This window comes from Cebus imitator, unplaced genomic scaffold (assembly GCF_001604975.1).
Source record: "Cebus imitator isolate Cc_AM_T3 unplaced genomic scaffold, Cebus_imitator-1.0 Scaffold32, whole genome shotgun sequence".
In the NCBI taxonomy this organism is placed as follows: Eukaryota; Metazoa; Chordata; class Mammalia; order Primates; family Cebidae; genus Cebus; species Cebus imitator.
The window spans coordinates 8,498,254-8,516,121 of record NW_016107347.1 but is presented as its reverse complement, the minus strand read 5'-3'; the positions used below and the strand labels follow the sequence as shown (position 1 = coordinate 8,516,121).

The 17,868-nt window shown below is 38.6% G+C and overlaps 1 protein-coding gene across 1 annotated transcript; it reads right to left on the bottom strand.

Moving 5' to 3' along the window:
- Window positions 1-10,913: 10,913 nt before the first annotated feature.
- Window positions 10,914-15,680, bottom strand: LOC108301236 (cytochrome c oxidase subunit 7A2, mitochondrial). Its single transcript, XM_017524332.2, has 4 exons — window positions 15,396-15,680; window positions 13,965-14,054; window positions 13,095-13,179; window positions 10,914-11,115 (listed from the first exon to the last, which is right to left on the bottom strand). The coding sequence occupies exons 1-4, from the start codon at window positions 15,510-15,512 to the stop codon at window positions 11,057-11,059; spliced, it is 351 nt and encodes a 116-aa protein (XP_017379821.2). The 5' UTR covers window positions 15,513-15,680; the 3' UTR covers window positions 10,914-11,056.
- Window positions 15,681-17,868: the final 2,188 nt, after the last annotated feature.

Genomic DNA, 17,868 nt, shown 5'->3' with positions numbered 1-17,868 from the left:
TGCAACCTCCACCTGCCAGGTTCAAGCAATTCTCATGCTTCAGCTTCCCAAGTAGCTGGGATTATAAGCACCCACCACTACATCTGCCTAACTTTTGTATTTTTAGTAGAGCTGGGGTTTCGCCATGTTGGCCAGGCTGGTCTCGAACTCCTGACCTCAGGTGATCCACCTGCCTTAGCCTCCTAAAGTGCTGGGATTACAGGCGTGAGCCACCATGCCCAACCACACATGATCCTATACTTAGAAAACCCTAAAGATTTCACAAAAAAAAAAGACAAGTGGAACTTGTAAACTAATTCAGGAAAGTTGCAGGAAACTAAATCAACAAACAAAAATCAATCACATTTCTATACACTCACAATGAACTATGCAAAAAAGAAATCAGTCAAACAAACCCAGTTAGAATAGCTAAAAATATTAATAATAAAATAATTCAGAGTAAACCATGTAGGTAAAAAATTTGTATACTGAAGACTATAAAACATTGATGAAAGAAGTTGAAGAAGACACAAAGAAATGGAAAGATAGCTTATGTTCACGGGTTAGAAGAATTAGCATTGTAAACATGTTTATACTACCCAAAGCAATCTATAGATTCAATGTAATCCCTATCAGAATTCCAGTGACATTTTCCACAGAGATAGAAATATAATCCTAAAATTCATATGGAACCACAAAAGATCATGAATAGCCAAAGCAATCTTGAGCAAAAAGAACAAAGCTGGAGGCATCAACACTACCTGATTTTAAAATCTCCTACAAAGCTAATGTAATCAAAACAGCATGGTACTAGCATAAAAGCAGCCACATAGACCAACAGAACAGAATAGGGAGCCCAGAAGTAAATCCACACATTTTCAATAAGTTGATCTTCAACAAAGATGCTATGAACACACATTATGGATAAGAGAACACTGGATATCCATCTGCACAAGAATAAAATTAAACCCTCATCTCATACCACATTAAAAAATCAACTCAAAATGAATCAAAAACTTAAATATTCAGACCTGAAACTATAAAACTACTAGAAGAAAACAGAGGGGAAATTTCTATGACATTGGTCTGGGCAAAGATTTTTTTTTAATATGACTCCAAAAGTACAGGCAAGAAAAACAAAACCAGACAAATGGGATTACATCAAACTAAGAAACATCTGCCCAGCAATGTAAACAAACAATCAATAGAGTGAAGAGACAACCCACGAAATGGGAGAATATATTTGGAAGCCATACATCTGACAAGTTAATATCCAAAATATAATAAAGAATTCAAACAACTCAATTGAAGAAAAATAACTCAATTTAAAAATGGGCCAAGGACACATTAGTGAAATATTTTACTCAATTTCTATCATACAACAGCATCTATGAGAAATCCTGGAATTTTTTCTTAATTTCAGACACTACCACCTCCTCCAGTACAATATATGGTACAATTATTTTCAGAACGTAATCATTCTATTAATACTGGAAAGCATTTTTATGTTTTGAACACATTTCTGAAATATTAACTTCTACTTTGGTGAATAGCAGTAGACAAGGCCAGAATTTATGTTTTTCTGTAACATCTTAAACTTACTAGTATTGATAGAAGTAGTTAGATGAATTCAAGTACTTTGACTCCAGTCACAAGACTTCCCCTTAAGTACTTACTTGATTTTGTAAAATATTCTTAGTTTGAACTTGTTAATTCATCCAATATTTATAATGATCTTAAATAAAATTTGTATGTGGCTAAATATGACTTGTTGATTTCACTTTCATTGATATTTCACAGTGTTTTTAAAATGTGACATATTGGATTTCTGCTTTCACGAAGCTAATGTAATTTTTTGTCCTAAAACTTGTCCTTTTAAATACTTTTCTCCGGTATTTGAAAATAATGTATATGCTCTGTTTATGTGCCATGAATGCTATCAGTTTGTTTGTCTGATTAACTTGTCAAACTTTCTAATAAAATTATGTAACACTGAAAAAAAAAAAATGGGCAAAGGACCTGAATAAACATTTCTCAAAAGACTTGGCCAGGCACAGTAGCTCACACCTGTAATCTCAGCATTTTGGGAAGGCCGAGGCAGGTGGATCACTTGAACCCAGGAGTTGAAGACAAGCCTGGACAACATGATGAAACTCTATCTCTACAAAATATACCAAAATTAGTCAGGCATGGTGGCATGTGCCTATATTCCCAGCTACTCCGGAAGCTGAGATGGGAGGATGGCTTGAGCCAGGAGGCAAAGGTTGCAGTGGGCCAAGATCACACCATTGCACTCCAGCCTGGGCAACAGAGTGAGAGCCTGCCTCAAAAACAAAGCTCAAATCACTAATCCTCAGGGAAATGTAAATTAAGACCACAGTGAGATATCATCTCATCTCAGCTAGAATGACTGTTATCAAAAAGATGAAAAATAACTAGTGTAGGTGAGAATATGGAGAAAAGAAAATCCCTACACATTGTTAATGGGAATGTAAATTAGTACAGTCATTTTATGGAAAACAATAGGAAGGTTCCTCAAAAAATTAAAAATAGAACTACTATATGATCCAGCAATCCCACTATTGGGTATATATCCAGAGGAAATAAAGTCAGTCAGCCAAAGAGATATCTACACTTTCATGTGCATTGCAGCATTATTCACAATTGCCAAGATATGGAATCAGCCTAAGTGTCCATCAACAGATGAATGAACGAAGAGAATAAAGTATGTACACATGATGGAATACTAGTCAGCCTTTGAAAATAAGGAAATTCTGTCATGTGTGACAACATAAGTGAAACTGGAGGACATTATATTAAGTGAAATAAGACAGGCAGAGAAAGAAAAATACCACATGATCTCACTTTTATGTGGAGTGTTAAAAAGTCAAACTCAAAGGAATAGAGAGTAAAATGATGATTAACAAAAGCTGGGGTTTGGGAGGGCAGGTCGATGTTGGTCAAAGGACGCAAAATTTCAGTAAGACAGTAATAACTCAAGATATCTATTGTACATCATAGTGACTATAGTTAATAATAGTATGTTGTATACTTGAAAAATACTAAGATAGCAGATTGTATATATATGTATATACACACACACATATATATATCAAACATGTACACCATATTAGATGTAGTTTTGTCAATTAAAAATTTTAAAAAATATTGAAAATTGCATTTTCATAAAAATATTTTCAAATACTAAGAACTCAGCATGTATGCAGAGGATATTCATAAAATATTCATTTCTTCAACAGATATTATGTAGTAGACTAAGGAATTCTAAGACATTCCTTTTTACTTCAAGGAGCTTAAAATTGAATGGACGAAATAATGAATGCAAAGCATGCTTACTATTACTGGTATGTATAAGCAGTGTTACCGGGGTTCAGAGAAGCAAATGACATCTTACTGGCAATATCTTGATATTTTAAATTTAGATTTACTGAAATATTATGTAATTCCACGGTAACAGAAGGAATGTGTTTTCTTTTCCTCCTATCCAATACTTCCCCCTGGTGGCGCCATGGCTCCTTTACAATACAGCCCAACTCCCCAGAGGGTAACAGAAAGGAGGGGTGGGAAATTTCATTAAATCAACAAATCACTATCAAATCTGAATTGATTTGTGAACAGTAGTTTCGAGTTGAGCTATTTCAAATGAAGTCCTTGTTCCTCTTAGAGAGAACTGTTGTCTTCAGCCAGAAAAAGTGTCCTACCATAAAATTATCGTGTTACAATGGCCCAGCCTTTTACCACAAGATGCACTGGGAAAAAGCAGCAACCCCTGAAAAACAAGATATCAAAAGAAAACATAGACCTTCCATTACTTTCATGAAAAAGCCAATTTCCCTGTTCCCAGATAAAAGCTCAGGCTCTAGAATCCTGTGAAAGGTTGTCAATGCAACAGGCAATTACGTCTTTCAATACTTTTGTTCCATCAACAAAAGAAAAATGTGGATTGTTCTCCAAGTATGGGTTGAGGCACTGTGTGCCTAAAAATGCTTTCTTCTTTCTGTGGCACATGAGAGTTTTATTAGAGAGGTGCTAATGAAAGCCCAAAGCTGAAACAGTCATCTTTACCTGAAACTTTGCAATACAGTTGTCTTTCTTTCTATATCTGCTGGGGATTGGTTCCAGGACCCTCAGGGATACCAAAATCTGCAGATGCTCAAGTCCCGCAGTTGGCCCTGTGGAACACATGGCTATGAAAAGCAGGCCCTCATATCCTTGGGTTCCTCATTCCTTAAATACTGCATTTTTAAACAGGGATTGTTTGAATCCCTGGATGCTGAACCTGCAGATATGGAGAACTGGCTGTACTCTGGCCTGCAGAATTTCTGCTTCAGGGACTCACTGAAGCAGCATGGCTCAGTATGTAACTCCCTAAGAGCAGGGACTTTTTCTGTCTTATTCATGGGTGTACGTTCCAGACCTAGAACCTTGCCAGGTTCAGAGTAGACTTTTCAGTATTTCTTAAATGAATACATGAAGGAAAAGTGCACATTTCTCCATGCAAACCAGTTCTGCCCCAGGACACAAGGAAGGGTAGGCTTGGGAATGTGTGAAGACAGAGCTTTGGGCAGAGCAGCACCTGGATGGGTTGACTTCTTCTCCTGGCATTAGTAAAGCAGTTCACAAGAAGGGGTGGGCAGCGATATGGAAAATCGTGTTCCTGGCATCTGATACGTCAATGACTCACAAAAACTAACTTGAAAGGTAGCCACATTCCTGTATGGTCGGGGCGGGGGGGGGTGGCGCTCAGAATCATTGCTATTTGGAAACTAGTGCAGATGTAACCTCTAGTGACTCCCAAGTGGGCGTGGCTCCAGCATAACACAGCTTTAACCACCTGAAGTCTCCTGAGCAGTGCTTGTTGAGTGCTATCATTCTCGTATTCTTACATTCAAGCGTCTTGGAGTTTGTGTTCCCTTGTAAGGAAAATGCTGCAACTGTAAAATTATAACTGCAGTCCCTAGATCATCCCCATTGCCAGCTTTCCTGTTTTCCTCTGATTATAGAAGGTAGAAATCTAAGAATATGTAACTTTCCCTCTACAAATTTACCCGTTTTCCTATTAACTTTCTATTTATTTGGCTTTCTTTGTGACAGTTATTCTGCTTCTCACACAAAACATAACTTAGAAGACATTAGGTTGCTGTTAACATACTAGCATCTCCTGCCACCCTTATTTTCATTGAAGCTGACAACTCACTTTGCTCAATAGTCTGAAATCTTGCTTAGTTTATTATAATAGCCTCCTCCTTAGCCATTTTATCTCCACTCTGGTCCATCTTATATATTACTGCCTAAATTTTCTGATATATTTTTTCCTACCCCCAGTAGCGCCCCATTAAAAAAACCAAGAAATAGACTGGGCACAGTGGCACATGCCTGTAATTTCAACACTTTGGGAGGCCGAGAGAGGCGGATTGCTTGAGGTCAGGAGTTTGAGTCCAGCCTGGCCAACATGGCGAAACTGCCATCTCTACTAAAAATACAAAAATTAGCTGGGTGTGGCACCACGTTCCTGTAATCTCAGCAACTTGGGAGGCTGAGGCAGAAGAATTACTTGAACTTGGAAGGCAGAGGTTGCTATGAGCCAAGATCGAGCCACTGCACTGCAGCCTGGACAACAGAACAAGACTCTGTCTCAAGAAAATTAAAAATGAATAAAAAATAAAAGGAGGTTTAATCGGTAAGAAAATCTTGCGAGCACTAATTCCTTAAATAGAAGCCATCGATTGGCAAGGAGTAAGTCCTATAACAAACTGTGCCAACAGTGTTATCCTTCATTTGGTAGATCCCAGGCCAGTCATAGCCCTTCCTTGAAATTTTTGAACTTGGAATCAAAAACAGCCCTTATTTTTTATCACCTGTGTCCCACTGAAATTCATATATTGAACCCCTAACTCCATATTTGCAGATAGAACCTATAGGGAGGTAATAAAGATTCAATGAGGTCATAAGAGTGGAGGCGCAATCTGATAGTACTGGTGTCCTTACGAAAAGAGGAAAATACCCCACAGCAGATTGTTCACTCTCCACACATCACAAGGAAAGGCCATGTGAGAAGGCCACTCTATCTGCAAGGCAGGAAAAGAGCCCTCACTAGGAACCAAATGAGCTGGCACCTTGATCTAGGACTCCTAAAGCTCCAGAACTGTGAGAAACTAAATGTCTATTGTTGAAGCCATCTGGTCTTTAGCGTATTGTTATAGCAGCCCAAACTATCTAATATGGGTGGTGAAGCTGGGAAACATGTCACCAGAGGACACATTTCTGCCATGCTCAACAAGGGAATTTCAAAGGATGAGCCACAAGAGAGGGAGAATCCTAAAAACACTCCTGTGCTCCAGTTGTTTAAACACAGGACAGAGAGCAGAACACTATCAGAAGTATTCTTCTTTCTTTCGTACCTACTATGTATGTATATGAATGAATGAGTTTTATAATCAGAAAATTTTTTAATAATAATATATGCATGGTGTACTTTATTAAGTGTTCAATGTAACTCCACTTCTTTTTCTTTCTCAGCCTACTTAATTATCATCTAAAATAAAAAAGAATTTTCTACCAACTAAAGGCTTGATTTGGAAACCATTATCAAAAATTTATCATTTAAGCTAGGTTGCTACAGCTTTGGGAAATAAACATAGGGACTTTTTCAAGACTTGAGAAATAAACTGATGTTCAAAATTACTTCTCAAGAAATGTATCTTTTTGCTTTGTTTGCTTTTTCTTTCAATTCTATAAAGGGATTCTGTTGCTTTTTGTTCAGAATTTTTTTTTATAAATATGGACAGAGGTGAATAAAAAGAGATGCCAGGCTCCTCATCCTTGACTGGGACTTCCCGGTTCATTCCTTTGTTGTATGGTCCAACTAACATGGAAAGAAAATTTTTTGAAATCATTTTAATGATCACTAGGATAGAATTAAGATGGGGAAATCATCAACTGTAAAGATACGTTTTTGTGACCAAAACAGTCAAGATGGTTCACTCCATACTGATTTCCCCAAAGCAGATCCTATTTTTAGGAAAAGGCACTGTAGGAAGCAGTGGCCATCAGCTGTTCTAGTTAAATGAATTAACTGGAGTAAAGTGGCCTGGAAAGAGAAAAAAACAAAGCCAAACAAGGATACCAGCTTTTAGCCACCAGAATAATGCTAGAGAATATGTTTAGCAGCTCCCCAGAGGGAAGATGATGGCCTCTTCCAAGAAGTCAATAAAGATCTCCCATAATATCAGAATTCAAGAAACAGCCCATCTTACATTATACTAACGGAACATAGATAATTAGAAATCAACGCTCAAATCCAAAGTTACATACATGCATATATTCTGCCACTAAGTCTCCAATATCTAATGTTATGAATTTCCTTTCCTTTAACTGACTTCATGTGTGCTTTAAAATTACCGTTTCTTTCTTTTATGTTTTTGACAGAGAGAAAGAGTCTCATTATTTTGCTCAGGCTGGATTCCAAACCCCTGGGCTCAAGCCGTCTTCCCTTCTCAGCTTCCAAGTAGCTGGGATCACAGGCACGCGCCACTGTGCCTGGCCTATGATTATCATTTCAGTAGGCAGTTTTCTAGTTTCCAAACAATGTAATTGTGAACATTTAATCATTTTTTCCCTCCTGTATATTATACAGGGATAAAAACTTCGAAAATGCCTTGGGTTTTGATTGGTTTTCCTCATTAATTAGATGACTCTTTCAAAATATCCTTGACTTTTAGAAGCTGCTTTTTTTTTCTTTTTTTGCAAGTAGTAAATAGCAGCTGTAAAACAATAATTTCAATAGAAATAGGCCACTGGAGTAGATACACAGCCAGACTCACAGGAATCTGAGAACAGCAAAATTAAAAATTGCCAATTCTTATGATGCTAATTCATCAAACATAGCCACGAATATAACAATATTCAAAAGAATAAAGTTCGTGGGGAGAACAATCAGTAAAATTTTCCTAAGTACTATTTTGTTTTCTGCGTTTAGGAAGTAACATGGTACATAACAGATAAACAACGGGCTTCAGAATAAGACATATCTAGGTCTGAGTTCTAGTTCAAATGTAATTGTTATGTATTTGATCTCCCTATGTTCTCAGCTTCTAGTTCTTATTAATAATAGTAACAATAACTGCCTGAGATAGATGTCCACATTAGTTTATATTTGGGATTCTTGCTAAATCAGTATGATTATCAGATTGTGTTGCATATTATGAAACCAGACCAAAAATCTATCCAGACCCTGTGTGTAGTGGAATGACCATTTGTTTCGTTAGTCACTGTGGAAGAGAGAACCATTACTGCCTTCTCCAGCTCCCTATGTTCCACAACACTTGTCCTTTCTGTAATTCATCCATGCAAAGCAATTTCCCTTTCCCATTCCTTGGAATGCTTGTCTTCTCAGTCTTAGCTGGCTCCTTTTTTTCTGGTCTCAGTTCAAATATCATTTTACTCAGCACTTTTCTAGCTTCCACTGCCTTATTCTTCCTAATAGATCACCCTGTTGATCTGCAGTCCCCACTACAGGACAGTATCAGGGTTATGAATCATTTGTTGTCTGTCTCCACCGACTAGAACGTAAGCCCTAGGAAGGAGCTTGCTCATCTATTTCATTGCTGTATTCTCTGAGCCTACAACAGTGCCTCATACAAAGTAGACTCTCATACTCAATAGGAAATTGTGGGATGGATGGATGAGGAAGGGTAAGGTTTAAACGAATGATAAAGATCCTCCTCTGTTCATAATCTGAACACTTTCCATCACGTTTTTGGCCAACAGCTGCTCTTAGCCTTCATCACCTCTTCTTATCTAGGTTGCTACAGTAAGCATCTCAAGGGATCTGCCTGTTTCTACCATTGTCCCGCTATGGTCTATTTTAACACAACAGCCAGGCTAATCCTCTCTAAAACATTTAAGTCACTCTTCATTGATAAATCCGATGATGGCTCCCCATGTCACTCAAAAGCCCAAATCCATAAAATAATCTACAAGGCCCTACTTGATGTGGCTTACCCCCTACTTCCTTTCTGTACTTCCTTTCTGTCACACATTGAACGGTATCTTCTCTTGCCTTTCTGTCCTTTGAATATGCTAGGTACCTTAGGACATTTGCTCTAGGCTGTTTCCTTTTCCTAGTGCCTTTTGCCCATATATACTTGGATCTCCATATCCGTGGGTTCCTAAGGAATCTGTGGATTCAGCCAAAAGCTTGGAAATAGTTGGGAAAAAATAAATGGCTGCATCTGTTCTGAACATGTACAGACTTTCTTATTGGTCCTTATCCCCAAAACAATACAGTGTATTCACATTAGGTATTATAACAAACCTAGAGATGATTTAAAGTATACAGAAGGATGTACATAGGTTATATGCAAATACTACACCATTTTATATAAAAGGCTTGGGCAGTCATAGATTTTGCTATCCGTGGGAGGTCCCAGAACCAATTTCTAACACAGAGGATGACTGTATCTCACCAGTTTACTTTCAGATGTCTCGAAATAATCTAACCTCCCTGTCGAAACCTACCCTGACAACTTTAATACTGCAACCAACCAACCACAGCCATGCCAGCTCTCCCCTTCGGTCTTTTTCCATAAAACTTCTTTTAACCTATTGTACTACTTATTTTTATACTATCTTTCCTACTACCCCTTTCTGCAACATAAACTCCATGAAGGGAGGAATCTGCTTTTGTTCACCAATGATTCCCAGGCACCTAAAACTGTAAATGGTACACAGTAGCACTCAGTATCTCTTGAAGAATCATCACTCTCAATATATATAGAAGTCAAGTCATGAGGTGGTTCACAAGATCTACTCCACATGAATGCACACCAGGACCCAGGAAAAGGGGATCCCAAACTTGAAGCCTATGTAATTTCCAGCTTCATGCGTAGTTCTCACAAAGCAGGAAGGGTTCTGCGAACGCTGAAGCGAACTGCCTAGATCAGTGTTGTAATTCTTGTTTTTGTGATTCTTACATTCTCTGCATCTACTTGCATTTTGTGTTCCCTAAGTAGACCTTTTTGAAACATTCCTATTTTAAGAGGCCAGTAATAGCTACCATTTATTAAGCACCTAACTACTGTTTGGGGTAAATGATGAGAGTTGTGAGTCCCTTAGATAGTATGATAGCTGGGGAACCCAGAACTATCCTGCCTTGGTCAGTTCCTGATCAGAGAAACCTACGCGAACCCACTGTAAGTGTGGAAAAAACAAATACTGAAATATTTTACAGGCCAGGCTTGGTGGCTCACACCTGTAATCTGAGCACTTTGGAAGGCCAAGGTGGGTGGATCATGAGGTCAAGAGATAGAGGCCATCCTGGCCAACACAGTAAAACCCCATCTATACTAAAAACACAAAAATTAGCTGGGCATGGTGGCGCGTGCCTGTAGTCCCAGCTACTTAGGAGGCTGAGGTAGGAGAATCACCCGAACCCAAGAGGCGGAGGTGGCAGTGAGCCGAGATCACACCACTGCACTCCAGCCTGGTGACAAAGTGAGACTCTGTCTCAAAAAAAAAAAATATTTACAAAGTCAATTAAAGACCAATTCTAAGCTATGAGATATATCCAGTATTTAAGCATACTCTCACACAGCTGAAAAAAAAAAAAGAAATGTAGACCCCAGGAGCCAAAGATGACCTGCTTCCACTATCCCCGGGTTCTAGCATATTCCAAGATATACTGGAATAGGTAGGGGGAGAAAACAATATGCATTCAAGTGTCAAGTTCAACTAAAGTTGAGACTATAATTCTGAGCTGGTAAAAGTAAAATTTAACTAACGTATTATCACAATAATGATGCTTGATACAAGTTTAGTGGCAAAAGAATCATTTCTTTGATCCTTATCTAAGATTTACAGGGCTGACCAAAAGTTGAAATTATTGGCATAAAAGTGATTAAAATCAGACAAAGCATGGTAAAGACCGCTTTATTGGCGGCAGTTAGTACAAGTCAATTAATATTGATCCCCAAAGAACAGCTCAGTTATTTATCATATTACTGGTCCATAAAGAGCGGAATGAAACTGAACCAAATGATTGCTGTGATGACTGAAGTCAATCCTGCTTCTTGGGAAATGAAGCCACAGCCAGTTGGTATATGGCATATGCTGCTCCTAAAAATAAAAAACAAAAAAGAACTTAACCAGAAATTCTGAGCTCTAAGTGTATAAATTTAATATTCCAGTTCAAAAGTCGTAAGTTTGCATTAAGATTACTTTAATTGGAACACCAAAAAGTATTTTGATAGGTGCTGGTAAAATTTTAAATAAATAAATGTAAAATATATTTAATCTACTTTTAATATAGAAAGTGTGGCACAATAATGTATGTCCACATAATATGCAAAAAGTTTTAAAAATAAGATTAAGAACATGTACAAAGGTTATTTCCGTATTAACTAAGATTGCCTGAGAAATGCTAAGGATGATTCAAATGCCAGAGAAAAAAAGATTTCAAAATATGTAAGCCTTCCCTACAGTGAATGTGAAAAAAGGAACAGTGATAATTTTAATCAAATTTCATGTAAAAAATAGCTGACAACTGGAATTTCATTTTAAAAACTATTTACCAGAATGGCTAAGAAATGGTCATATTGGTCAAAAGGAATTTAAATCTTTTTTTTTTTTTTTTTTGAGACAGAGTTTCCCTCTGTCACCCATGCTGGGGTGTAGTGGCCCCATCTCAGCTCACTGTAACCTCCGCCTACCAGTTCAAGCAATCTTCCTGCCTCAGCTGCAGGAGTAGCTGGGATTAGAAATGTGTGCCACCACGCCCGGCTCATTTTTGTGTTTTTGGTAGAAACAGGGTTTCACCACGTTAGCCAGGCTAGTCTTGAACTCCTGACCTCAGGTGATCTGCCAGCCTCAGCCTCACAAAGTGCTGGGATTACTTACAGGTATGAGCCACCTCACCCAGCCTATACTACCTTAACTGGCAAGCAAATGTGTTTTCCCAACGAGGGGATTGTGGGAACCCCAACTTAAAGCCAGTCAGTCAGAAGTTCCAGAGATCCAAGCTTGCAACTGGTGGCAAGGAGGGGACAATCTTCTTGCCCGCAACCCATGGAATCTGATGCTATCTCCCAGTAGATGGTGTGGAAACTGAACTGGAGGACACCTAGCTGGTATCCACTGCTTGGTGTGTGGGGAAAAACCCTAACACATTTGGCCACAGAAGTATCCCATGTTGATTGCTGTGATGAGAGTAGAGTGTTTCCTAAACAGGTAATTAACATAATATCCTCATCTTTAAAATTAGGACATATTATAGACTTCATGCAAGATTTACAGAAATCCAAGAACGTGGCATCCCTATGAATATGATGGGCACAAAATAATCACTCAAATATAGCTTCCCTTCTCTTTCTCTACCAGTAAAAGTATTGTTCCATTCAAATTTCATTTTAGTTATAAATATGTCTGTACAGAGTTTAGATGTAAAGTGTGCTTTTATTTTGCATCACAGTCAAAATGTTTTAAAGCCCTTGATTGAAGACGTGGGATATAATGGATGTTTTTGACTGAAATATAGCCTTCAAGGCCACCAATGGTACTCAGAAAGCCACCTCTATCACAAGATAATCATCAAATCTTATTGCTGTTACTGTTTTATTAAGACATCAAGGCCAGGCACAGCGGCTCACACCTATAATCCCACCACTTTGGGAGGCCAAGGTGGGCGGATCACCTGAGGTCGGGAGTTTGAGACCAGCCTGACCAACATGGAGAAACTCCGTCTCTACTAAAACTACAAAATTAGCCAGGCATGGTGATGCATGCCTGTAATCCAAGCTATTCAGGAGGCTGAGGCAGGAGAATCACTTGAACCTGGGAGGTGGAGGTTGTGGTGAGCTGAGATCGCATCATTGCACTCCAGCCTGGGCAACAAAAGCGAAACTCATCTCAAAAAAAAAAAAGACATCAAAATTGCTCTTATGCAGCATGTATCAATCATCCTCTTGAATCCTTAAATGATACCAAATTCTGGAAACAGACTGTCTGCATTAAAATACTGGCACAGCAAAAGCAATATAGTTATTAGTTACCATTACTATTACTTTTCTATAAACCTTCAAACATTCCAAATGACTTACCACCAACTGTAAGAATCATGGTGGCTCTATATAGGATGGCATCAACTATTCCACCCTTTAGATACACTGGGATTCCATCTTCCTCCTAGATAAAAAAAATAAAAATAAAAAGAATAAGAATAGATGTCTCACTCATTTCCAACTAAATTTCAGAAGAACAGTCACATAACATGATATAGCTCCTTAAGCCCTAGAATTAAAATATTTTAAATATTAACATCTAAAAGACCTGCAATTTTCTTGACTCTTTCTCTACTCCTACTACTTTTAAAATGCGAATTCCTAAAAGTCAGCAGTCTTCTTTCAATGTTAATTTGAAATCCATTAACGATGATCTTTCCAAGGAACATATAAACATTAAAGCTACCAAATATACACATTTATCTCAACAACTTTAATATAACTTAAAAAGAATCAATAATTGCCACATATTAGATTTAATCGCAGGAAACTTCTTTTCCCTTAAAAAAGTGGGGAAGGGATTCTGGTTAATAACCCTAAATTATATACCTAGCATCTAGTCCAGCATACAGTAGCTATTTAGTATTATCTGTCCAATAAAGTATTTTATTTTTATGTATATATAATACTTTTTTTAATCACTTGAAGCTTTACATGGTAAAAGCTAGAAACCGTAATAAAACAAAGTCACTCATAATCGAACTACTATTATAAAGGTAAATTGCTCTGCTCCACCAAGTCTTTCCCCAAGAAACAACCACTATTAACAGCATGGTACATGTCCTTGACTATTTTTTAATGTTTATATTGTCATATGATCTAATTTATACACATACTTGTTTACCCTAACTCTACATTTTGGTAATCTAATTATTACAAGTAACAAACTCCTATAAAATACTCCAGTACCTGGAACAGCTTTTGTTTCTCTGCAACTCTATTTTTAAAATGTGTGCGGGAAGTAGTGCTTATGGTCCTCTGCCCAATCTGACGAAGAGCCTAAAATGAAAATATTATTCAACAGATTTAGAACCTAAAGAAACTTTCAAATCTATCTTCAGTTCTTCATATTATAGAAAAGGTAAATTGAGACTTTAAGCATATCTGATTTGTCAGAGCAAAGTCATCGAAGAGCAGCCAGGTTTTTCAATTTGTCATCCAACCTCTGCTCTTCCAATTACATTCTGCAGTTTCCAAATACCATATTCGAGAAGCAATTCATACAAATTCTAACCAAAAAATAAAACCATGATATTTACCTCAACAGAACCAGTAGCACTTTATAATCCTTGATCAAAACATATTGACATACACATATTACAAAAATAGTGGTTAACCAAAGTACACTAACCTCAAATATTTTCATATTATCTTCATATTATCCATATTATTAAAAATCTACTACTTGGCCGGGCGCCGTGGCTCACGCCTGTAATCCCAGCAATTTGGGACGCTGAAGCGGGCAAATCACCTGAGGTCAGGAGTTCCAGACCGGCCTGGCCAACATAGCGAAACCCCATCTCTACTGAAAATACAAATATTAGCCGGGTGTGGTGGCGGACGCCTGTAATCCCAGCCTGGGAGACAGAGGGAGACTCCATCTCAAAAAAAAAAGACTTGCATTACACATCCAGTTGAATTAAATAATGAAACAAATGTGCTCTCGATATTCTAAAATAAATTACATTGAGCATTTTAATGAAGCAAAACTTCATTAAACAATTTAAAAGATAAAATAATCATTGTTGCATTTTCCTTTTCTTTTTCCAAATTTGGGGAACTATTTCACATGCTCAAAGTCCATGGAGGGATGAAGGGCAATGCAGAATCACCTGACGGAAGTAACGCTGCATTTCAGCCATGACTAGTCCTAAAGTTCCACCCAAAATTGAATGGCTTGGGTTTTAAACTGCCTTCTGAAGTTCGCAAAGCTCAAAACTATTGAAACTTAAAACCTTTCAGTACCAGAACACCTTTCTGCTTCATGCTTCCGGGTATCAGACACTCACCACCTGGTCCTAGGTTTTACTCAGATCAGAGCTAACCTCATCAATGGCCCACAGCGTCAGGGGAGGTGACTAAGAACCCAAGACGGGTCTAACCCACGAGTCTCTGGTCAGTTCCCCAGTCTCTCCACTATTTACATCTACCCATCAACGGCCTGGGGCGAGAAGAATAGATAGAAGGGAAAGTAAGGTCGGGAGAAAAGGACAAGAATCCAAGGTGACTTCATTAGCCGCCTTTTGCATCCCTCCCAGGTGAGCGTTTTCTGCCGCGGTGCCTTAACCACCTCACCACTCCCTCGCCCCCAGGACGAATACAAGTTGAGAAGCTGCTCACCAGCAGATTCCGCAGCATCTTGGCTCGGTTATTGACCACCAACCGCGACAACTGAACGCCAGAAACGCAAATCGCCACGGCCGGAACCGGAACTAACTCCGAGTCTTGCGTAAGCATTCAGGAACCTAAATCTCTCCGGGCGGAAGAGAGGCTTGCACTTCTGACCATCGAGAGCAAAAGGAAAACTAGAGTGACAGTACGGGCTAGACACTCTAGCCGACCCGCCGTCTCTGTCCCGTGTCTTTCAAGACCTTTTTTGAGATTCAGTGGGATGCTCCCCGGAGCTAAGGCTGGGGAAAAGGCAAACGATTTGTGAGGCGAATGTAATAAGCTTAGATGAAGTCAATGTGAAACCCAGACTATCAAAGAAAATAAGTGTCTGTTTTGAGCGAGAAGGCGTAAAACTGGGCAACCTTTAAGCCGCTAGAAACTGAACAAAGACTGAGTTGGCCGAAATGCAGCTGTGAAGCCTCATAAAATACAGAACAAAAATAATTACTCCGATACAATCAGTTTTTTCCACCGAAGAAATTGCTGCGGCGCATTAGTATTCCTTGTGTCTAGAATATGTTGTAAGAGCTGTGTCAAGATACCAATTTTTATCTTCTTGTACCTTCGGCCGCTGCAGAGCTCCCCATGCAAGAAGCTCTTCCACAGTGTCCCCAAATTGTGGAAGGGGTTCACTCGCTTCTGAGGCTGAGAAAACGTTGGGAGACAAGAAATGGGATGACGAATCTGAACTCAAAAGTCTTGCTGTCCCAAATCCAGCAGGGCATTAAACTCCATGACTGGAGTTAAGAAGAACAGCAATTATTTATTGTACCGAAAGGCTGTTGCTGTCATCCATTTTGCTTAAGTAATCCCCATTACAGGTGTCTTTATTTCTTGTGCCTACCCTCAAGTGTGTACAAATGCAAATATCTCCCCTGTATTACAACCATCTTTCCACCTTTCTACAAACTCTTACAAATTATTTGATTGCCATTCCAAATAAGAAACCCAGGTTCAGCAAAGGATAAAAGTTAGTAATATTAAAACTATTCCTTGTAATCCTTGGGGTTTTCTTCTTCACAATCTACTGTATGTCAATGGGCCCACAAGTTACCAGTCCTAGTTAAAATTCTCTTCCTCACCAAAGTTTATAAACACCCAGTTCATGTCTTCCCTGTATTGAGACCGAAAAGACCTGGTTTTCTACCCCACTCTAAATTATGCACATAACCAAAACTTTGGACAAAATTACCGCGTGCCAATAGGTAGGACAGGTTTTTTGTTTTTGTTTTTGTTTTAAGTAGATTGTCATTAATCTCGATTTGTTAGTTGTATGTGCTCTCTCATGTTTTCTCCACTTAGCCTACTCTAGATTGTAAATTTCTCAAGCGCAGAGATTATGTGAATTTCTCACCAATGCCCTAGCACTGCTAAAGTGGGTATTCACTAACCAATACATGAATTAAATATACTGGGTGACAGATCTACGAAGCTTATGACCCTGTTCAAAAAGAGCCATGGAATCACATGAAATCAATCTTAATGTAGACATAGATTCTTATATGCATGTTATTCAGTACAATTTCCCCCTTTACTAGATCATTCCATCTAGCAACTGCTCCCCTGTAGTCCTTCCTGGATCCTTATCCTCTTAACCTCTAAAATTTCAGTTTCTCACCTTTTTTATACATTCATCCCTTTTGTGATTTCATCTAACATTGAACTACTGTAGATTAGTAGCATTGAACTACTCCCACTTCTGTAGACTGTATGAAGAAAAAGAAGTTTTTAAAAAAATACTATTCACATGCTGATAATAAGTGACAAGCATCTCAAACTTACACACAAAACTGAAAAGTAATGAGCATCTCAAACTTATGCACAAAACTGAATTCTACTTTCCACTTCTATTCCCAAACTTCCTCCTCTACAATTTTCCTTATTTCAAGCCCTAAACTTTGACTATTTTCTATCATACTCTATAACCAATTTATTAAAAATTTCTATTGGTGGCACCTTCACAGTATAATCTGAATTGGACCACTTCTTATCTCCAACACTACTATTACTACAGGCCAAGCCATCAACATCTGTTGCTCAGATTATGTCAAAAGCCTTTTTAACGGATTTCCCTGTTTCCACTCTTCCACTATCTTCCACACAGCAATGATTTTTTTTTTTTTTTTTTTTCCTGAGAAAAATGAGTTTCCCTCTTGTTGCCCAGGCTGGAGTGCAATGGTGAGATCTCAGCTCACTGCAACCTCCACTTCCCGGGTTCAAGTGATTCCCCTGCCTCAGTCTCCCAAGTAGCTGGGATTACAGGCACCCGCCACCACGCCAGGCTAATTTTTTGTATTCTTAGTAGAGACGGGGTTTCACCATGTTGGCCAGGCTGGTCTCTAACTTCTGACCTCAGGTGATCCACTCACCTCGGCCTCCTAAAGTGCTGGGATTACAGGCATGAGCCACTGTGCCCAGCAGC

Coding starts and splice junctions, on each gene's coding strand:
- LOC108301236 (XM_017524332.2), bottom strand. CDS start 15,512: ATGCTTACGCAAGACTCGGAGTTAGTTCCGGTTCCGGCCGTGGCGATT. Junction 14,055..15,395: donor AGATGCTGCGGAATCTGCTG/GTGAGCAGCTTC, acceptor TTTTCATTTTAG/GCTCTTCGTCAGATTGGGCA. Junction 11,116..13,094: donor CATGATTCTTACAGTTGGTG/GTAAGTCATTTG, acceptor TTTTATTTTTAG/GAGCAGCATATGCCATATAC.